The following is a 19,621-nucleotide window of genomic DNA, read 5'->3' as shown; positions in this document are numbered from 1 at the left end:
CATCAAATTCAACAGAGGAACACGAACGCGAAGTCCTTAGGAGACGACGCCCAAAACGTAAACAAACCGCCATTACCTGCATCCATTATTTGGACTAATAATTTCCTTCAATTATCCAGTTCATTAGTAAATTATCTAAATTTTTAGTTGTATTCCCAACGATTGCTTACAATTGTCCACCAATTGGCTTACGAGAATGAATGAAAACAAGGGAAACCACTTCTAAACCAGAAACACAAACACGAATACTATCAAATAGAAGACGCCCAAAATGTCAACAAACCGACGCCTCATTAGCGTAGCTTCTGGACTAACTTCTTTTATCGTCTAGTATGATACTACCTAATTGCCGTCATCATAATCGTGGCAGTAAGTGCAATAGTTGATCAATTACAAATACCTATAACTGGGTAATTCTACAGAATAGTTCCGCACGGACTGCAAGGAACGTAACCGCGGATACGAAATCCACTAGGGATTGGGGCGTCCAATGTAGTATTTCGCAGTGTTTAGTACAGGCCCCTGGGGGGGTTAATTACAGTCGTCTGAATAAATATTACTTAAAATTCTTGTTCAGGAGGTAAAACTGCGTAGGAAACCCGCAACTACCATAGTCTAGGCCACTGTGGAATAGTACCCTAGATCTACCGTGATGTCTTGGGCCTAGAGCACCCAATCAGTCAATCAATCAATCAGTCATTAAGTAAGTATGGGATGGGATGGACGGCCTTTGCTTCGGTGAGTTACAGATGTTTATAGGATGTATCACCAACTTCTAGAGTCATGTTAGTACACCTAGGTTACCCTATAGACCTTACCATTCTATGGGGTCTTAACCTAAGACTGTCTAAATGAAATGAATTGCTGTATTTTATGACGATATCTCAATGATTCACTTAAAGGCTAATGTTAAGTTTAGGCTATACCTAAGTTTCTGTAGGGTCTCATTACTGTAGGTTACAGGATGCCTGAGAGTGTCTGGTTCAATGATGCTGTATGATTTATTAATGATTTCACGGAAGGTTTAGGTACGGCAATTTAATCTATAACCCTATAGCTTAGGCTAGGCTATAGCCAATGCCTAAGTTATTTTTTCAATAGACCAAAGACTGCCTTGAAAACATATCACACAATTGTCCCTAAAACATAAGTATATCTTAGTTTTACCAGACCACTGAGCTGATTAACAGACTCTCCTAGGGCTGGCCCAAAGGATTGGATATTTTTTACGTGGCTAGGAACCAATTGTCACCTAGCAATGGGACCTACAGGTTATTGTGGGATCCGAACCACACTATATCGAGAAATGAATTTCTATCACCAGAAATAAATTCCTCTGATTCCGCATTGGCCGAGCCAGGATTTGAACTTGGACCACCGGATTGGCAGCCGAGCACGAAAACCACTCGTCCAGCAGGGAACTTATAGCCTAGGCTAGGTGTTACAACCTCCCAGGTTGCAGTACAGGTCCTTTTTAGGTCTTTATATTCTCAAGGATTGCAGTCAGTACATGTACCTCAGTGACAAGGAAAGGAAGGACGGAAAACAGAAACTCAAGAAAACTTGACACTATTTATTATAAACTAGAGCAATGACTTAAATCAACCTTGTGAGATTAAATACACTTAATTGTACAAAATATTCAAGAGAACAAATACCTAGTTCTTGGGAACTCACAAGAAACCTAAAGCTACTACACTAAGCCTAAACAAGAGAAAATTCCAAGAGAGAAAAACACTAATAATAACAAGGTGGATCCAAATAAGGCTAGCCAAAATAATCAATAACCTAATAATAATAAGGTAGAAGGAAGTAAGAGATTATAACAAGGAAAACCTTATATTCCTACCTACAACACAAGCTAAACAATGTGGAACTCGGTCCAGTAAATACTAACACAAACAAATATGACAACATACATGTAAACTTACACATATATATATTTATATAATAAAAAATTGGCAAAAAAATAAACAATTTCACCTCAAGTGAAATTTCAGAAGAGGAGTTGAACTCAGGGCCGTGATCAGTCCATCAAGCTGCTAACGGAAGGGCAAATACTGTACGCCAGGTACTGAAGGGCAACACATTTCCCGATACAAGAGGAACGATAATACGTCTTACCTGGCGACAGACTACCCTACTAGCCACCTCATGAGTCAAGTAGCTCTCACTCCCAGTATAACAGCTGGACGAGGATGACACGGCAGGTAAATCCAGAATCCAGTGCGGGATACAACGACGACACGGTTTTCCTGTCAAATCCTCAGACGGGAAAAGGGGGCAGAAACAGTGGTCGCAGATGACAGAGCATCTGCTAAACTCAACAGCAGTACCTGCGCGAGAAAAAGCCGTGATCTCGGGGCACGCACACAACAGACGTATATATGCGTCTTCCAAAATCCGTGAGGGAAATATCCAAGTGCGTGGTCCAAAAGGAAAGTATCCAAAGTCGTCCTCCAAATCAAAATAAATGCTGCGACGGGAAACAGTACTGGTGAGAGCTTGTCAAGACCCGAACTCCCGTTGACCGGTCGACCATGTCCACTCATCACCTTCCCAGTATACACTCAAAGCAAAAGAATAACAATCGTTAAAACGATAGTTCACTAATACACAAAAGAGGAGGAGGAGGCGCAAAAACACTGAAACAATCGTAAAGCCACTTAACTTACGGTGACACAAGAGTAAACATACTCAGCAAAAATTTAACTTAAAAGTAAACAAAAAAGTAAACAAGGTTGATTTAAATCAACAAAAGAAATAATAATAGTTTTACGTTAACCTAATACTAGGCTATAGCTCTATGTCCTAGGTTACTTTTTCAATTGGTCAAAAGACGAGAGTAGAGGAGGATTTATGCTACAAAATGACTGGTGCAAATTCTGTCTTTCACCAGTTTTTGTTGTTTCTTTTTACAGGTATTCTCCTACTTACAATGGGGTTAGTTTCCAAAAAAACCATCTATTGTTGGAATAATGGTATCTCGAATGTAGCCTAACCTACACTGTGGTAATCAGTACCGTCCATACATAGATGGTAGCCTAGCCTTCACTACACAGTATACTCTATACATATGTGGTATATTTCTCTACATTCAATGCAGATTGACTTAATGATAATCAGTGCAAAGAGAAATTGAATAACACCAACAAGAGTTTGCCTAGCATATACAATGGTATATCGTATACATATACAGTTGCCCAGTCTACAGTATACTATATACTACAAGTACAGTAAAGTAATTATTAACCCTTAGAGTGCAGCTGTCACCCCTGAGCGACGACAGACACTTGTTATAGAAGAGCAAACGTCGACACTGGTTTACCACCATAGAAAAAAGTTTACCCTTAAAATTACTGGTCCATTTTCTTTGATTTACAATAATAGAAAACCTGATGGCAATATCTAGCACCAACTATTGGTGGCATCCAGAAACATAACAATAGCAAAAGACCTCAATGTTTATGCCGAGCTGGGCAAGAGATGACTTCTGTTTTGTTCATTTATTCATTATGAATTGTTATGTTTTACGTATTAATGGATTTTTTGTATTATGAATCAATGCTAGTTGAAAGTAATATTTCGATAAGTTACCAGAAGCTTATGTAATAGTAGAATGCAGCAGATATAATGGCCAGAATCTAAATGTTATTGTTTGGCCCTTTAACTGGCCATTTAAATTTTGAGCCTTTTAATCGATCGTAAATGTACACAAATATATAAATCAGTAAACTATGTAGTATATGTTTTTAATATTTTAAAGGCTATATAAAGACATATACTTTTCCTATATACCATATATGTATATATATATATATACCTATATATATATCTATATATAGATATATATATATATACATATATAGACATATATTTACATATATATAATATATACATATATATACATATATATACATATTATATACATATCCATCTATATATATAGATATATATATATATATATATAATATATATGATATAATAATACATATATATACATTATATATATATTATAAATATACATAGGATATATATATATATATATATATATAGTTATATACAATATATATATATATATATCATATATATATATATATATATATATATTATATATATAAATCTTATATATATATATATATATCATATATATACATACATATAATATATATATAATATATACTATAGATATAGATATATATATACCTATATACATATATATAGATATATATCTATATATATATATATATATATATACGTATATATATATATATATATATATATATATATATACATATATATATATATACATATATATCTATATATTATATATAAGATATTATATATATATATATATATATATCTATATATATATATATATATATACATATATATATATATATATATATATATATATATATCTATATATATCTATATATATATATATATATATATATATAGATATATATATATACATATATATATATATTATATATATATACATATATATATATATATCATATATATATATATATATATATATATATACATATATATACATATATATATATATCATATATATATATATATATACATATATATACATATATAAACATATATACTAGATACTATATACATCATCAGGGGAACCAGGGAAAGGCATCGTACTCAGGTACATTTATTTCGCCGACGTTTCACGACTCATAGTCGCATTCTCAAGGCTATAATTTAAAGATAAACACACGAACATTAAAACTACGTGGGTTGTACGAAGAGGTTACTAAAAGTGAGAATAGATTCTCACAGGGCTTAAGTTTTAGAACGGGCAGCAGATTAACAAACCCCGAACAGTCAAATATCAGAAATCACTCTAAATTATGTAAAACATATTTAATGATAAGGATTTTATTATTATAGGCCAAACGCAAACGAAAACGACCTAACAACCTTGGAATCCATTATGATAAAAAAGATAGTTCCGTCCTAAATGCGCAATCCTCCTCTGTTCAGTTGTTTATCGCTAGAGTGATTGTTTATTTTTTATTTTTATTTTTTTTCTAAAAATTCTCTCAGTCACTGCCCGTCCTTTGCGAGGATAAGGTATAGAATAGCCTTACTGTTTTTAGTGGTATTTATTTATTTAATTTTTTTTTATTTTTTTACCCATATCGTAATTTTTGTATACTTTTTTCTGTAATTTTAAATATTTTAATGTAACTGTACTGTAATTTAGCGCTCAGTATGTTTTTCTGTTTTAAGAGATTCATAAATTTTTAAATGTTCTACATTCTGATGTTGATGTTCATTGAATTTTTAAATATCGCGTAATTTTTATGAATTATGCAGTGCGTAGTTTTAATGTTCGTGTTTGTTTATCTTTAATTATAGCCTTGAGAATGCGACTATGAGTCGTGAAACGTCGGCGAAATAAATGTACCTGAGTACGATGCCTTTCCCTATGGTTCCCCTGATGAGATGTACATAGAGCGGCAGCTCCCGTCTTCTAAGGATATATATACATATATATATATATATATATATATATATATATATATATAATATATATATATATATATATATATATATATATATATATCTATATATATATACGGTTATACAAACGGTACTTAGCGGCAGCTGAACCGGTCGTAAGCTTTTCGAACAACGGGTTCGGTAGTTAACTACTAGTCTGGCAGTTAGCGGTACGGTCGACTGCGAGGAGTCACTTTGCTTTCGGCCGCGGTCGGGTGGATGGACGTGCTGCTCTTTTGTTCTCTCTGCCCGCTTCTGTCGTATGCTTTGTTTTTCTTCACTGCAATGAAGACTTTCTCACTTTTTCTTTGACTTGTGTGTGTTTGCAAGTACAAAAGTAAGTGCGTGTCTGTTTTGGTTTTCATTTTTATTATGGAAATTACACACAAGAAGCTGGAGAAGCCCCCGCCCCCCCCATCAACTGCAGACTATGCCCGGTATTGCGGGCCATAAGTGTGGGGCTTTCCGCTCTTGTGTGAGGTAGATCCTCATGATTTTTGTGCTCGGTGTCGAGGGCGAATGATCCTCGCGCCCGAGACTTGTGATACGTTTATCTTGGTCGGAGGCGCAGTGGGCAGAGGGACGCGGTCGTCACTACGCTTGGAAAAGGAGGCGATGCAGGTAAGCTACTCGACGAGCCCCATCCCTATCCCTTTCATTAGGGATAGGAGCTATTATCCACCACTTCCCCCAACAACAAGGGGGGTCAAGTGGAAGCCAACAAGAGACAAACCCATGACTTTATATTGCCTCTTGCAATAGGAACAAGTTCTTGATTGCTAGTTTTAAGAGGTATGCTTGCCTCCCTCTTATTACTTGGGTCCAGAGGTCTGACCATTGATCCTGCGGTACATACCCTGATCATTGGGCAGAGGCTAGGATCCCTCCCTCTGCTCTTACGACAAGGGAGGGAATCCAAGGTTGGGCGAACACCAGTCTGTTCTTAAGACTCAGATTCCTCCCACCAAGAAGTGAGTCTTCCTATTATAAAGGACCGATGGTTTGTATTCATATCGGAACAAATAACAATTTGTCGAAAATTGTATTTTTTCTAACTATACAAGCCTGAGGTCCTTTACACATAGTCCCACCTATGCCACCACTCACTCTGCATTTTCCTGGACCTAAAGCAAAGTGGTTCTTCACCTCCCAGTCGCACGGCGCGCGCACTGTCGGACAAGCAGTTAACTACTGAACTCCCTTGTTCAAAGCTTATGACCGTTCCAGCTGCCGCTAGTTAGCATCCTATTGTAAAGGATCTCAGGTTTGTATAGTTAGGAAAAATACAATTTTCGACAAATTGTCATATTAATATAATAATTGTTTCTAGGGACAAACGCGACTTTTCAAAAAATGACCCGTGCCGAACTGATACCTTCTTCCCGCACTTGCTGTTTGTACAGACCCACATGTATATGGGCTGGCCTGTGACCTTGCTGGTCCCATCTTTCATGAACCGTCGGTTTCCTATGTTGCACGTTGTACATAACCCCGAATAGTCCCCAAGTAAACCTTCTCTATACAGCCACATCATAAATTCGTCAGTGTTGCGTAGAAACTCGATCACAATACTAATATACAAATGCGTATAGTTATTGAACTCGTCTGCTGTTACACTTTTAGGGAACAATACTTCATGTGTTCTATCCATGACAGCGGTGAGCAACAGAAAAAACTATTTGTTCCGATACGTAATACAAACCATCGGTCCTTTAACAATAAGAATGTAACTTGCGGCAGCTGGAACTGGTCGTAAGCTTCGAACGAGGGAATTCGGTAGTTAACTGCTTGTCCGACAGTCAGCGCACCGCGCAACTGGGAGGTGAAGAATCACTTTGCTTTCGGCCGCGCTGGGTGACAGACATGTTCTCCACTTCCCTCTGCCCGCCTTTCGTCGTATGCTTTGTTTCTCCAAATCTTGGTTTGCTATTTCTAGTGTGATTGTGTAAAATACTGTAAGTACTTGTGCTTTTGTATTTTATTATTATTATCATAGATTCTCGTGAGCTGGAGAGTTCCCCACGCCCCCCCATCAGCCGCAGACTGTGCCGCCCTGGTGTGGAGGGCCGTAAGTGTGGGGCCTTCCGTCGTCTTCTTTCCTTCCTCCATCTCAGCTCCCGTGTATGGCTCCTTCCCCTTCGGGAGAAGTTTCTCGCTCCTTCTCTTCGCCCGATCCGTTGAGCGTGGAGGAGGGGGCGAGGTACCCCGACATTCAGTTGTACTCGGGGTCTTCCGTTCGCTCGGGGTGGGACTTGTCCCCCCCGGGCAAGGGGGAACCCCTCCTCACCTTGTTTATACACAGCATATAACAATGGTAACCCCTTCAGCTGCGGTTCAGGCACCGCTTACTGGCATTCCAAGGAGGGTCGTGACACCGCCGCCCGGGTTCGCCGCTCTCGCCTCAGCCCCCGACTTCCGGTGCCCCAAGAGCTCGCCCCTGGACCTGCCACCAGTACCCAGGATGTCGCTGGCTGCTGCCTCGTCTCCTGCTGTACCTGCCGTTCCTGCCGTGTCTGCCATACCTGATGTACCTGCCATACCTGGACCAGCCCCTGCCGACGTCGTTCCTGCTCCAGTCGCAGGTCCTTCCGGACAGGTGCAGCCGGGCCGTGTTGCTTCGGCAACTGCCCCGGCTCTGTCCTGGGTGGAGGACCTGACGACTGTCCTGAGGAAGCTGACAAAGAAGAAGAGGAAGAGGAGGAAGGTGTCGTCATCATCTTCATCGTCTTCTTCGTCGTCGTCTGCTGCCGCCTCTTCCCCTTCGACTTCAAATGCTTCACAGCCGAGGAAGAAGAAGGCTGTCTCCTCCCCCCCTAAGAAGTCTCCTTCAGGAACTTCTAAGGGCCCGTCTCACTCCGGTGGGACGGGGGGACTCTTCCGCTGGTCCTTCCGCAAGGAAGAAGAAGACAGGGACCAGAGGGGTACCGGCTAACACCAGTACCTCCTCACCTGGTGCTAGGGGCTCCGCCACTTCATCAGGTTCCGTCTCGGCCTCTCGTTCGCGAGAGGTACCAGGTGTACAGTCACCCGCGGGTGACCGTGCAGCCAAGACCCAGGCAACCGAGTCTGCTCGACGCCAGGATCCAGGCACGGAGTGGTCCCAGACCGGCCGCGGGCTGAGGCGAGGAAGCGGTCCCTTCGGTCGCCTGGACCAGCCTCAGCTGATCCAAGCGGAGTGAAGCGCCGTGAGGACAGGCACCGCTCCCACCGCGACAGCGGACTCTGCCGGTCCCCTGACTTCCGCTCCTACCGGGACCGGGCGGAGAGGGGGACCAGCAGCAGCTCTTCTGACGCTCGGGACCGTCGCCGCTGTTCTCCTCCCAGCCGCTCGACCAGGCCTGCAGCTCGATCGCCACCGCGGGTTGGCGATTGCCTGCAGCCCCCCCAGCACACCGGTACTGCCGGTGGGCAAGGGGGGAGCGTCAGCTCTACCTCTCCTATCCCTTCAACTTCCTTGGGCTACACCGGGAAGAGCAAGGCGATCAGGAGTGATCGCGAGGGGCGCGCTCCTCGCGATCCCGTCATGATGCCCTACGAACCTGGCACGGTCCTAGGACCGACCAGATCGTGCGCACAAGTGGCAGGAGGAGACCATGAGGGGTCTGTTGTGGTTCCTCCTGTGGAAGGAAGAGGGTCTCGGGAGGTGTTGTCGCTGGACGGGCTTGATGGTCCGTCTCCGCAGGACGCAGTCACTCCCGAGATCCAGAGGTCGTTCGCTGAGGTTATTGCGCTGATTTGTCACCTTCCGAGCCTACATCGGGTTTGGAGTTGTTCTGGGGACCCAAAAATGAACCCAGGATGATGGTGGGTCTGCTGCAATCAGCCTTGGCTAACAGTGTTCTGAGCCAGGTGGACGCTCTCGTCTCCGAACAGGAGGGTTCACTTCGGTCTGGCAGGTCATCCAAGCTCCTTCCCCCACCTCTACCACAACAGAGGCGCTTTTACGTGCCATCAGAAGACCCTCTGCTGCCCAAACAGGTTAACCCAGAACTAGCCAGGCTAACTCCGGGGGTGTCTCTGCAGCAGCTCCTGTCGGAGAACCTTTGTTTCTCGCAGCAAGAGGCATTTGCTTTGGAATCTACCCCCATGGTAGCATTCCAAGCAGTCTCCTGGATTGACCTGTGGTCCCTCACAGTGTCGAAAACTGCGGCCTCCTTAGGGAACATCACTCCTGAAGGGGACCCGGCTTTCGTGAGACTGTGCCAGTCTGGGGGTAGGGGCATCGCCTACCTGGCCCACCAGATGGCTAACCTGTGGGCGAACCTGGTTCTCCAGTGTAGAGTCGCTGTTCTCACCTGAGTGACCAGGGCGGCCGGGCGTGAGGCGGCTCTGGGTCTTCGCAACAGACCGGTGTGGAGTTCCTCCTCTCTCTTCCCGGAGAGATGGTGGACGCTGCGGTGGAAAGACGGCTCACTGACGACAGTGACCGTTTAGTACACCAGGCAGTCTCAAAGGCATCTGGGCAGCCTCGAGCTACTGCAGCCAAACCCAAGAGTTTGGTTAGCGCTTCCTCTGCGGCCAAGGAGCAACCGTCACCAGCCCTCCTTCTCACGAGGGGGAGCAGGGAAGAAGTCGAAGAGAGGTGGGAAACGCTAGGGACGGTGTTCCCCCTCACCTGCTGCCGGAAATTGGGGGGTTGCCTGGTGAGCCTTTGGGCAACATGGCAGCGCTACGGTACGGAGACCTGGAAAGTAAACGTCCTTTGGGATGGATATCTACTACCCTTCGAGTCTCGGCCACCCCTCACCTCCAACCCGGTCCATCTGCAAACCTACGTTCCTCGATTGACCAAGGACGTGGCGTTTGGGCAGGAAGTAGAAGCCATGCTGAGCAAACTTGCTGTGGAGATCGTACAGGATCAGTCGCCGTGCTTCTACAGCCGCCTCTTCCTAGTGGAGAAGTCCTCGGGGGGCTGGCGCCCGGTGATAAATCTCTCTCCCTTGAACCGATTCGTTCGCCCGACTCGGTTCACGATTGAAACAGTATGTTCAGTGCTCGATTCCATCAGGGAGGACGACTTCATGCTTTCTGTGGATCTGAAGGACGCGTAGTTCCAGATACCCATCCATCAATCCTCCAGGAAGTACCTCCGCTTCATCCTCGACGGGAAGGTGTACCAATTCAGGGAACTTTGTTTCGGTCTCTCAGCCGCCCCACAGGTGTTCACGCGAGTGTTCACGCTGGTGTCGGCTTGGGCCCACTCGGGATACGTCTCTTGAGGTATCTCGACGATTGGTTAGTCCTGGCGAGCTCCCGCTCGCAGTTGCTGCAGGACAGAGATCGACACCTCGAATTCTGCCGCGATCTGGGAATCGCAGTGAATTACGAGAAGTCAGAGCTCGAACCCAAGCAGAGGATGAAGTACCTGGGCATGCTGATCGACATGGCAGCAGGGCGAGTCTTCCCCACAGATTCGCGGATCAGCAGGTTCAGGGAGGCAGTAAGACAGTTCCTGTCTCTACAGGAGCAACCAGCTCAGCAATGGCAAGTCGTGATCGGCCACCTGTCGCCTATCGAGAAGCTAGTCCCTTATGGGTGTCTTCACCTGCGGTCTCTTCAGTGGAGACTAAAGGAGTGTTGGTCACAGGCAAGGGACACTCCCTTCTTCCTCGTGTCCCTCACGGAGGAGGTGAGGGAGGACCTAGCCTGGTGGCTGGACGACGGGAACCTCGTAAGAGGAGTGCCTCTTCGCACTCCCCTCCCCAGAGATGCTGCTCTTCTCAGACGCATCGACCGAGGGATGCGGCGCACACCTAGAGGAGTTGCTGACTGCAGGTGTGTGGGACCATTGCGACAAGCACCTTCACATCAACATCCTGGAACTCAAGGCAGTGTTCCTCGCTCTCCAAGAGTTCCGGGACCGTCTGGTGGGACACTCAGTGGTGTTGATGTGCGACAACACCACAGTAGTGGCGTACGTCAACAAGCAGGGGGGCCTAGTGTCCCTCCCGCTGCACCAGTTGACGTTGCAGGTGCACGAGTGGGCTGCGGCACACTCAGTAGACCTTTCGGCCCGCTACATTCCAGGCAAGAAGAATGTGGTAGCCAACAAGCTCAGCCGTCGGGATCAGGTGATAGGAACCGAATGGTCCCTTCATCCAGACGTGGCGGGAAGGCTCTTCAACCTGTGGGGGCGCCCAGTTGTGGATCTGTTCGCCACCCGGCACAACAGAAAACTCCAGGTTTTCTACTCGATTGTGCCGGACCCATGGGCAGCCGCAGAGGACGCTCTTCAGCATCCGTGGGACAACCTCTTTGTCTACGCCTTTCCCCCGTTCTGTCTGATTCGCAAAGTGATCAGCAGGGCGCTGATCACTGCCAACCTTTGAATGATCCTGGTGGTGCCCAAACGACCTCAGGCCGTTTGGTATCTGGACCTGCTGGCTCTGCTTGTTGAGTCCGTGTCTTCACAGCTGGCTGCTATCCACCATCTCTTGCGAGCGAGAGGCTTTTCTCGCAGCGCAGCAACAAAGAGTGCCGGATACCTAAGACAGTCTTCTGCAGCTGTCTACCAGGGAAAGTGGGCCGTCTTCAGCAGGTAGCGGATTTCTTCGTCTTCCTTCGCCGAGAGCAGCTCCTCTCCATCTCTGCAGTTAAGGGCTACAGAGCCGCCCTGGCCCTAGTCCTTAAACTGCGAGGTGTGGATATCTCCTCTTCTTTCAAGATCTCCCTTCTGATGAAGAGCTTTCAGAGGTCTTGCCCACCCAGGGAACTCAGGCCCCCGGGATGGGATGTGACTCCCGTCCCTAGGAGTTTGACTCGCCGACCCTTCGAGCCGCTCCGAGAGTCGTCAGACAGGGATCTGACCCTCAAGACCCTCTTCTTGCTGGCCCTGGCATCGGCAAAGAAGTAGGGGAACTTCTTGGTCTTTCCTTCGATGTCAAGCATTCCAGGGGATGGGGATCCGTGACGCTCGATTTCGTCCTGAACTTTGTAGTGAAGACTCAGAATCCTTCGGTCCCTGACGACCGGTTTGAGTCCTTCACGATCCCCTCCCTGAAGGATTTCACCGATAATGATGCGGATGAGATGCTGCTTTGTCCTGTGAGGGCGCTACGGCGCTATCTGATGAGAACTCGGCACCTCATGCCTGAGTTTCGACGCCTCTTCGTTAGTACCGGGGTTACCAAGAAAGAAGTATCCAAGAACACTCTTTCTTTCTGGCTGCGTGAGGTGATCAGGAGGGCGTACGAGACAGCTGGCAGTGACGACACTCGTACCCTTCGTCCGAGAGCCCACGAAGTCAGAGGTATTGGTCCAACCCTTGCGTTCTGCAAGAACTTCTCCATGGCGCAGGTTCTGAAGGCAGGGGTTTGGGCCAACCAGACCACCTTCACTTCATTCTACCTTTGGGATATCACCCACAGGTCCTTGGACACTTTTTCCTTGGGACCTGTGGTGAATGCTCAACAAGTTGTGTAGTCTACCCAGCACCCGAGCGGACAGAACAGCATCGCATCCTTGTGTGACTGCATGAATGGACGAGTGAAAGAGAGTGTGACTGGCTTCTCTTCCTCCTTCGTTCTTCTCCTCTACCTGTGGGCAGAGGGCCGCGGTCGTCACTACGCTGAACAGGAGACCGATGCAGGTAAGCTACACAACCGAGCCCCATTCTATCCCTTTCAGTAGGGATAGAGGTGTTTATCCACAACTCCCCAACAAGGGGGGGAGTGGAAGCCAACAAGAGACAAACCCTTAACTTTACCTTGGCTCTTGAAGTAGGAACTAGTTTTTGCTTTTTGCTATTTATAAGAGGTACGCTTGCCTCCCTCTTATAAATCTGGTCCAGAAGTCTGACCACTGATCCTGCGGTGCACACCCCGATCAGCTGGGCAGAGGCTAGGCTCCCTCCCTCTGCGCTTACAACCAGGGAGGGAATCCAAGGTAGGACGAACACTAGTCTGTTCATAAGACTCAGATTCCACCCACCAATAAGTGAGTCTTCCTATTGTTAAAGGACAGAGGGTTTGCATTACGTATCGGAACAAATAACAATTTGTCAAAAATTGTATTTTTCCTAACTATACAAACCTGAGGTCGTTTACATATAGTCCCACTTCATGCCACCCCTCACTCTGCGTTTCCTGGGCCTAAAGCAAAGTGACTCCTCTCCTCACAGTCGAGCTTACCGCTAACTGCCGGACAAGTAGTTCAACTACCGAACCCCCTTGTTCGAAGCCTACGACCCGTTCAGCTGCCACTAAGTACCTTCCTATTGTTAAAGGACCTCAGGTTTGTATAGTTAGGAAAAATACAATTTTCAACAAATTGTTATTTCTTTTTATCATAAAATGCACTTTTTGTGATAAAACTATTTAAAAAACCAGTTATATACAAATTTTTAGTGGGTTTTTCTAGAGTTTTAACAACCAAAATAGGCCGTTTTCGATGTTTTTTAGGGGTTCCAACTTTTTGTGGGTTTTAACTAATCATGGGGGTGTCTGATGAAAACATTAATATACCTGTGTACTAATGTAACCCCATTACACTTCCTGTGTATTCATAATAATCACTTTCTCTTTCTTGCAGATAATTCGCAAAGCACCAACTGCAGACTTGGTGAGTGAGAGGTATTGGAATTAAAGTTACGATACAAAAATTATCAAAAAGAAACTATTCCTTGGACTTATTGGGAACTTGTGAGGACTGTCATTCATTTTATTTTGCTGTGAGTATTCAAAAGATTATTTGTATGTTTATGAGAAAAGTCATTCAGCATTAAAAAATGAAAATCATTTCTTCCTACGAGGGTATGAACCTTTGTCCGTTATACGAGAGCACAGGCAATCCCCAAGTTATGACATAGACCCTTTCCTAATGTTTATCGTAGGTGAAAATCCGGCGCAAGTCAGAGCTGGTTGTTGAATTTTCAACAACTTTGGCCTGACTAAATTTGTTGCTTACGATGTTTTATTTCTTTTGAGACAAATTGTGTACAGATGATCAATGCATTGTGATTTTTGTTTTCCCTGAGGATGCTTACTTAAAGAGTTGTTATGAATGGTGCTATTCAGAACTTGTTGGTCTCAGATTGTTTGTTTTATTTCAGATTCTTCCAAACGGAGGAAATTTCCTTCGGATCCTAACTAGGAGTGAGTATTTTTCATAGAACATCCTGGAAATGGAAGCTGAAGAATCGTCATCATTGCTGCTACTCAAAGAAGAGAAGGTGGATCTGGAGGAGGGTCCAACTGAAAACGCAGATGACAACTCTTCGTTTGCAGACCCCTTCTTAGAAGTCAAGGCAGAACCGGAATTTTTTGACAATGGTGATTTTGATGTGAACTATTCTTCCCAATCTTCTATTAAGCATGAAAAGGGCAGCTCTCCAAGCTGTGGTGATGAGACTGGAAAGAAAAATATCTGTATTGGAGAAGAAAATAGACATTTTGATAGAAGCAATGCAGCAGGGAAGCGATTTACTTGTACTGAATGCCAAAGGACATTTTCAAAAATTGATAACCTGAAATCCCATATGAGAAACTCATAACGGGAGAGAAACCATATACATACTTGCTTTGTATGTCAAAAAAGTTTTTCTGATTCAAGTACTCTCACAAAACACATGAGATCTCATATGGGAGAGAAACCATATACTTGCTCTTTATGTCAAAAAAGTTTTCCTTTTTCAAATGTTCTCAAATTTCACATGAGAACTCATACGGGAGAGAAACCATATACTTGTTCTGTATGTCAAAAACGTTTTTCTGGTTCAAGTGGTTTCATATATCACATGAGAACTCATACAGGAGAGAAACCATATACTTGCTCCGTATGTCAAAAAAGGGATTTTGACAAAGGAAAAATCTATTTCTGGGCGAGGGACCTGTGCCGCTCCGTGAAATGCTCCTTATAGCACCATTTCTAAGGTATAAAAACTGCTAAATATACCAGAGAAAAAAAGTTGCATGGAATGCTAGGAATATACCCAGCTCGCTCACCCTTATAGGGTGTCAGAGGTCCTTTACCAATTAGTCCTCTCCTTTCTCAACATCCCCCGTTACTACGAGGTGCCGTTCTACATCCTACTACTGCCCGCTACTACTACTACTACCCACGCAACTCCCATCATTCCTAATAGCACCCAAGCTTGGGCCAGTCTAGGGTGAGGAAAAAAGAAGGGTGGATTCACTGGGCGGCACAGGTCCCTCGCCCAGAAATAGATTTTTCCTTTGTCAAAATCCCTTTTCTGGGCTCAACCTGTGCCGCTCCTTGAAATAGTAACAGAGAATTGGTCCCATAAGCTTGGAAATAGACATATAGTCAAGGAACTGAAATAAAATTAGAATAATTTTAATTAAGAATGTTTAATAGTAAACCTTAATTTGTTCCGATACGTAATACAAACCATCGGTCCTTTAACAATAGGAAGTAGCTAGCGGCAGCTGGAACGGTCGTAAGCTTCGAACAAGGGGGGAAAATGGTTAGTTTAACTGCTTGTCGACAGTCGCGCGCCGCGCGACTGGGAGGAGGTAAACAAAACCACTTTTGGCTTTTTGGCCGCGGGTGTGAAGGACGTGTTCGTCATCGCTCTCTGCCCGCTTCATCTCGTGATCTTTGTTTATTTATATTGTGTTTTCTACTAATGGTTTGTTTTGACTTGAAATGAAACTGTAAGTACACTGTTTTCATTTTCATTACTTAATTATGAACCAACATGGAGCTATCGCCGTAGATGCGGCGATTTCCTCTCTTTTCATGAATTGAACACTTGAATTATGCCTCGGTGCCGAGGGCGGGCGCGCTCGCGCCGAGTCATGTATTTTGGGCGAAAGTGTGTAATTGAAAATGTAAGGACTTTTTTTTCATTATATTTTTGCCCTGTGCGTTCGTTACCGAGAGCGTGATTGCTCTCGGCACGAGCCTTTTATTTGGTATGATAAATGCAATGAAAGTGGATTCGCAATTACAGTATTCTTTTCATTTTCATTTATTTATTTGCATAAATTTAATTTGGATTAATTTCCGCTCTTACCCGGGAATTGATCCTTACGATTATTTTCGGTGAAAGTGAAATTGCAAGTGCAGTATTCTGTTTCATTTTCATATTACTTTTAACTGCTGTGCGGGGGTAGGGGAAGCGAAGGTCTGCCAGGAAGTCGTCGGAAAGCTCTCCCGCGACTCCCTTGGTATCCGATTCTTCGTCTTCCTTCCTGCCCCCCGCTCAGCTTCCTCGTTGTATTTTGTATTTGGGGTCTTCCTTGTGTTCGGGGTGGGGCATGTCTTCCCCCCGTGCGTGAGGGAACCCCTCTTACTAATGTATCTATGCTACCGCAGGCGCTACATCCGTGGGAGACGACCTTGGACAGGTATGGACCACCGCGGCAGCAGGGCGTGCCTAGCATCCACGGGCTGCTGCAGCGTCTAGCGAGGTCTTGGGCGGTCTCCACTACTACCACGGCCGCTTATGCTGCTCCCCCCCCCGCCTGGTCTACACTCCCCATGCTGTGTCGGTGTCACCGTCTGCCGCTACTAGGGTCCGCCGATCCGTACCCGAGGGGGGGTTTGCCGCCCAGCCTGCCTGTTTTTTCTTCGTGTTGACTGCCCCAGAACTTCCGCTGTTCCAGCAGCTCGCCCCTGGACCGGCCGCCAGTACCCAGGTTCCCGCTTGGCTGCCGATGATACTACGAGGCGATGGCTGGGCCTGCCGTACCTGCCGCTGATGTGATTCTGTTGTTGGCTTGGCTGTCCCTTCTGGGTCTACGCTGCCGCTGTTCCTGCCGCTCCTGAGCTGGTTGCTGTTCTGTCGCTCCTGGTTCCTGAGCCTGTCCATGCTGGTCCTGCCCAGGTGTGTCTTCCCCAGTCCAGGTCCTTCCGGACAGGTGCAGTCGGGCCGTGTTGCTTCGGCAATAGCCCCGGCTCCGGCCTGGATGGAGGACCTGACGACTGTCCTGCGTGAGCTACGAGGAAGGAAGGAAGAAGAGGGAAGCTGTCCCATCTTTCGTCTGCTGCTGCCTCTTCCCCTTCGACTTCTAAGGCCCATAAGCCGAAGAAGAAGAAGGCTGCCTTCCCCCTAAGAAGTCTCCTTCGGGAACTTCTAAGGGCCCGTCCCACCCGGTGGGACGTGGGGGTTACTTTGCTGGTCCTCCTGCTCCTTCGGGAGCGGGGCCCGTCTCCCCTTCCGTAAGGAAGAGATAGACGGGGACCAGAGGAGTATCGGTTAGCTCTGGTACTTCCTCGCCTGGTGCTAGCGGCGATGCCGCTACGCCAGGTTCCGGCTCGGTCTCTCGTTCGCGAGAGATCCCAGAGTGTACGTTCTCCCTCGGGAGACCGTGCAGCCAAGTTTCGGCGCCAGAGTTCGCTCGGCGCAAGACGCGGCACGGAACAGAAGGCTGGTGAGAGCCGCTCAGGTGACTCTCGCCAGGCCAGCGGCCGCTCTTGCAGCGACCAGCTGGTAACCCGGGTTTTCCCCCCCGCCCCTAAGAAGGCTCCTTCGGGACCTTCTAAGGGCCCATCTCGCTCCGGCGATTCGGGGAGCTCTTCTGCTGGTCCTCCTGCTCCCTCGGGAACAGGGCCCGTCTCTTCTTCTACCAAGGAGAAGAAGACGGGGACCAGAGGAGTACCAGCTTCGGCTGGCACTTCCTCGCCTGGTTCTAGTGGTTCTGCCGCTAAACCAGGATCCGCCTCGGCCTCGGTCGTTCGCGAGAAGTACCGAGTGGACGGTCTCCCGCGGGAGACCGTCCAGCCAAAGTCTTGACGCCCGAGCTCGCTCGCGTCAAGACCGAAGCGCGGAGCAGAAGACTGGCGAGAGTCGTGCAGACGACTCTCGCCAGGCCAGCGGACGCTCTCGCAGCGACCAGCCGGCTGCTCGGGCTGACGTGACGGTCTCGACCGGCCACGCGCTGAGGCGAGGAAGGGGTCCCCGCGGCCGTCGGTGCCAGCCTCGGCTCGTGCCAGCCGAGCGGCTGGTGCCGGCCGGGCGGCTGGTACCGGCGGCTCGACGCGCCGAGAGGTAATACCCGCGGCCGTCGGTGCCAGCCTCGGTCTGGTGCCGGCTGAGCGGCTGGTGCCGGATTCCGGAGCGGCTGGTGCCAGCCCGGGCGCCTGGTTGCCAGGCCGGGCGGCTGGTGCCGGCCGAGCGGCTGGTACCCGGCGGCTCGACGCGCCGAGAGGACGCTCATCCGGTCTCACCGCGGCAGCGAGCCTAGCAGGTCACCTGACCGCCGCTCCCACAGGGATGCCGGGCGGATAGGGGGACCAGCAGCAGCTCCCTCTGCCCACGATATCGTAGGGTACCGGCTGTTGTCTCAGGTCCGAGGGCCGTTTATTTTCCCTGGGAAAACGGCTTGCTCGAACTAGGCCTGCAAGTGGCGATCGCCTTGCAGCCCTCCAAGCCCGCTGGTTCTGCCAGCGAGCGAAAGAGGAGCGTCATGTTCTTCCTCTCCCGTGCCTGCAACTTCCTCGGTTTGCACCAGGAAAAGAGCGAGGCCCCCCCACGCGGGGTGATCGTGAAGGGCGGCATAACCCCGCACGATCCCGTCACGACGCCGTAAGTAACCAGGTAAGATTCTTCGGACCGCCAGGTACGTACGCGCAAGTGGCCAGGAGGAAATCCGCCGAGAGGGTGGTCTATCGCAGATTCCATCTCCTTAAGGGGGAGGTTGTTTTTCTCCGGAATTGCTTCTTGTTCGAATGGGCTTGACAGGTCCTACTTCTGCAAAGATGCTTATGACTTCCGAGATCCGCAGAGGAACTTTGTCGCGGTTTATGGCGCTGATTCGTCAGCGCAACGACCTCGAGGGGAAGGATTGCCGCTCCCACCAGCAGAGCCCCACGTCTCTGCTCGAGTCGTTTTGGGGCCCGAGAGGGAACCCAAAACCGACGGTGGGTCTGCCGCGATCGGAGCTTGCCGATTCTGTCTTGAACCAGATGTCTCGTCTCCGGACAAGAAGGCTCTCTCAGTTCTGGCCGGTCGATCAAGCTACTTCCACCTCCTCTACTGCGACAGCGGCGTTTCTACGTGTCTTCGGACACCGTATTTTAATACTCCTTCGGTCCTCCTGAGAGGTTTCGACCTCGACGAGGACTGGAATGAGTCGAAGGACGGTATCGGCTCTCTCCTGTCAGGTGTCGATCAGCCCCCCCAGCC

At 47.3% G+C, this 19,621-nt stretch overlaps 1 protein-coding gene across 3 annotated transcripts in view; it reads left to right on the top strand.

Moving 5' to 3' along the window:
• Window positions 1–266: 266 nt before the first annotated feature.
• Window positions 267–19,621, top strand: part of LOC135198614 (piggyBac transposable element-derived protein 4-like) — a 34,194-nt gene continuing 14,839 nt past the window's right edge. Inside the window, exons 1-3 of one of the 3 annotated variants that reach the window (XM_064226361.1) lie at window positions 267–369; window positions 14,062–14,200; window positions 14,582–14,801. In XM_064226361.1, coding sequence (XP_064082431.1) covers window positions 14,654–14,801 — 148 coding nt within the window. In that variant the 5' untranslated portion in view covers window positions 267–369; window positions 14,062–14,200; window positions 14,582–14,653. Of the gene's footprint in view, window positions 370–416; window positions 704–14,061; window positions 14,201–14,581; window positions 14,802–19,621 lie in introns of those variants that run through there. The other 2 variants (XM_064226364.1, XM_064226362.1) reach the window with 2 other exon arrangements.

Source organism: Macrobrachium nipponense, chromosome 22 (genome assembly GCF_015104395.2).
Source record: "Macrobrachium nipponense isolate FS-2020 chromosome 22, ASM1510439v2, whole genome shotgun sequence".
Lineage (NCBI taxonomy): Eukaryota > Metazoa > Arthropoda > Malacostraca > Decapoda > Palaemonidae > Macrobrachium > Macrobrachium nipponense.
The sequence above is the reverse complement of the archived record's forward strand: the minus strand, read 5'-3'. Positions and strand labels throughout refer to the sequence as shown.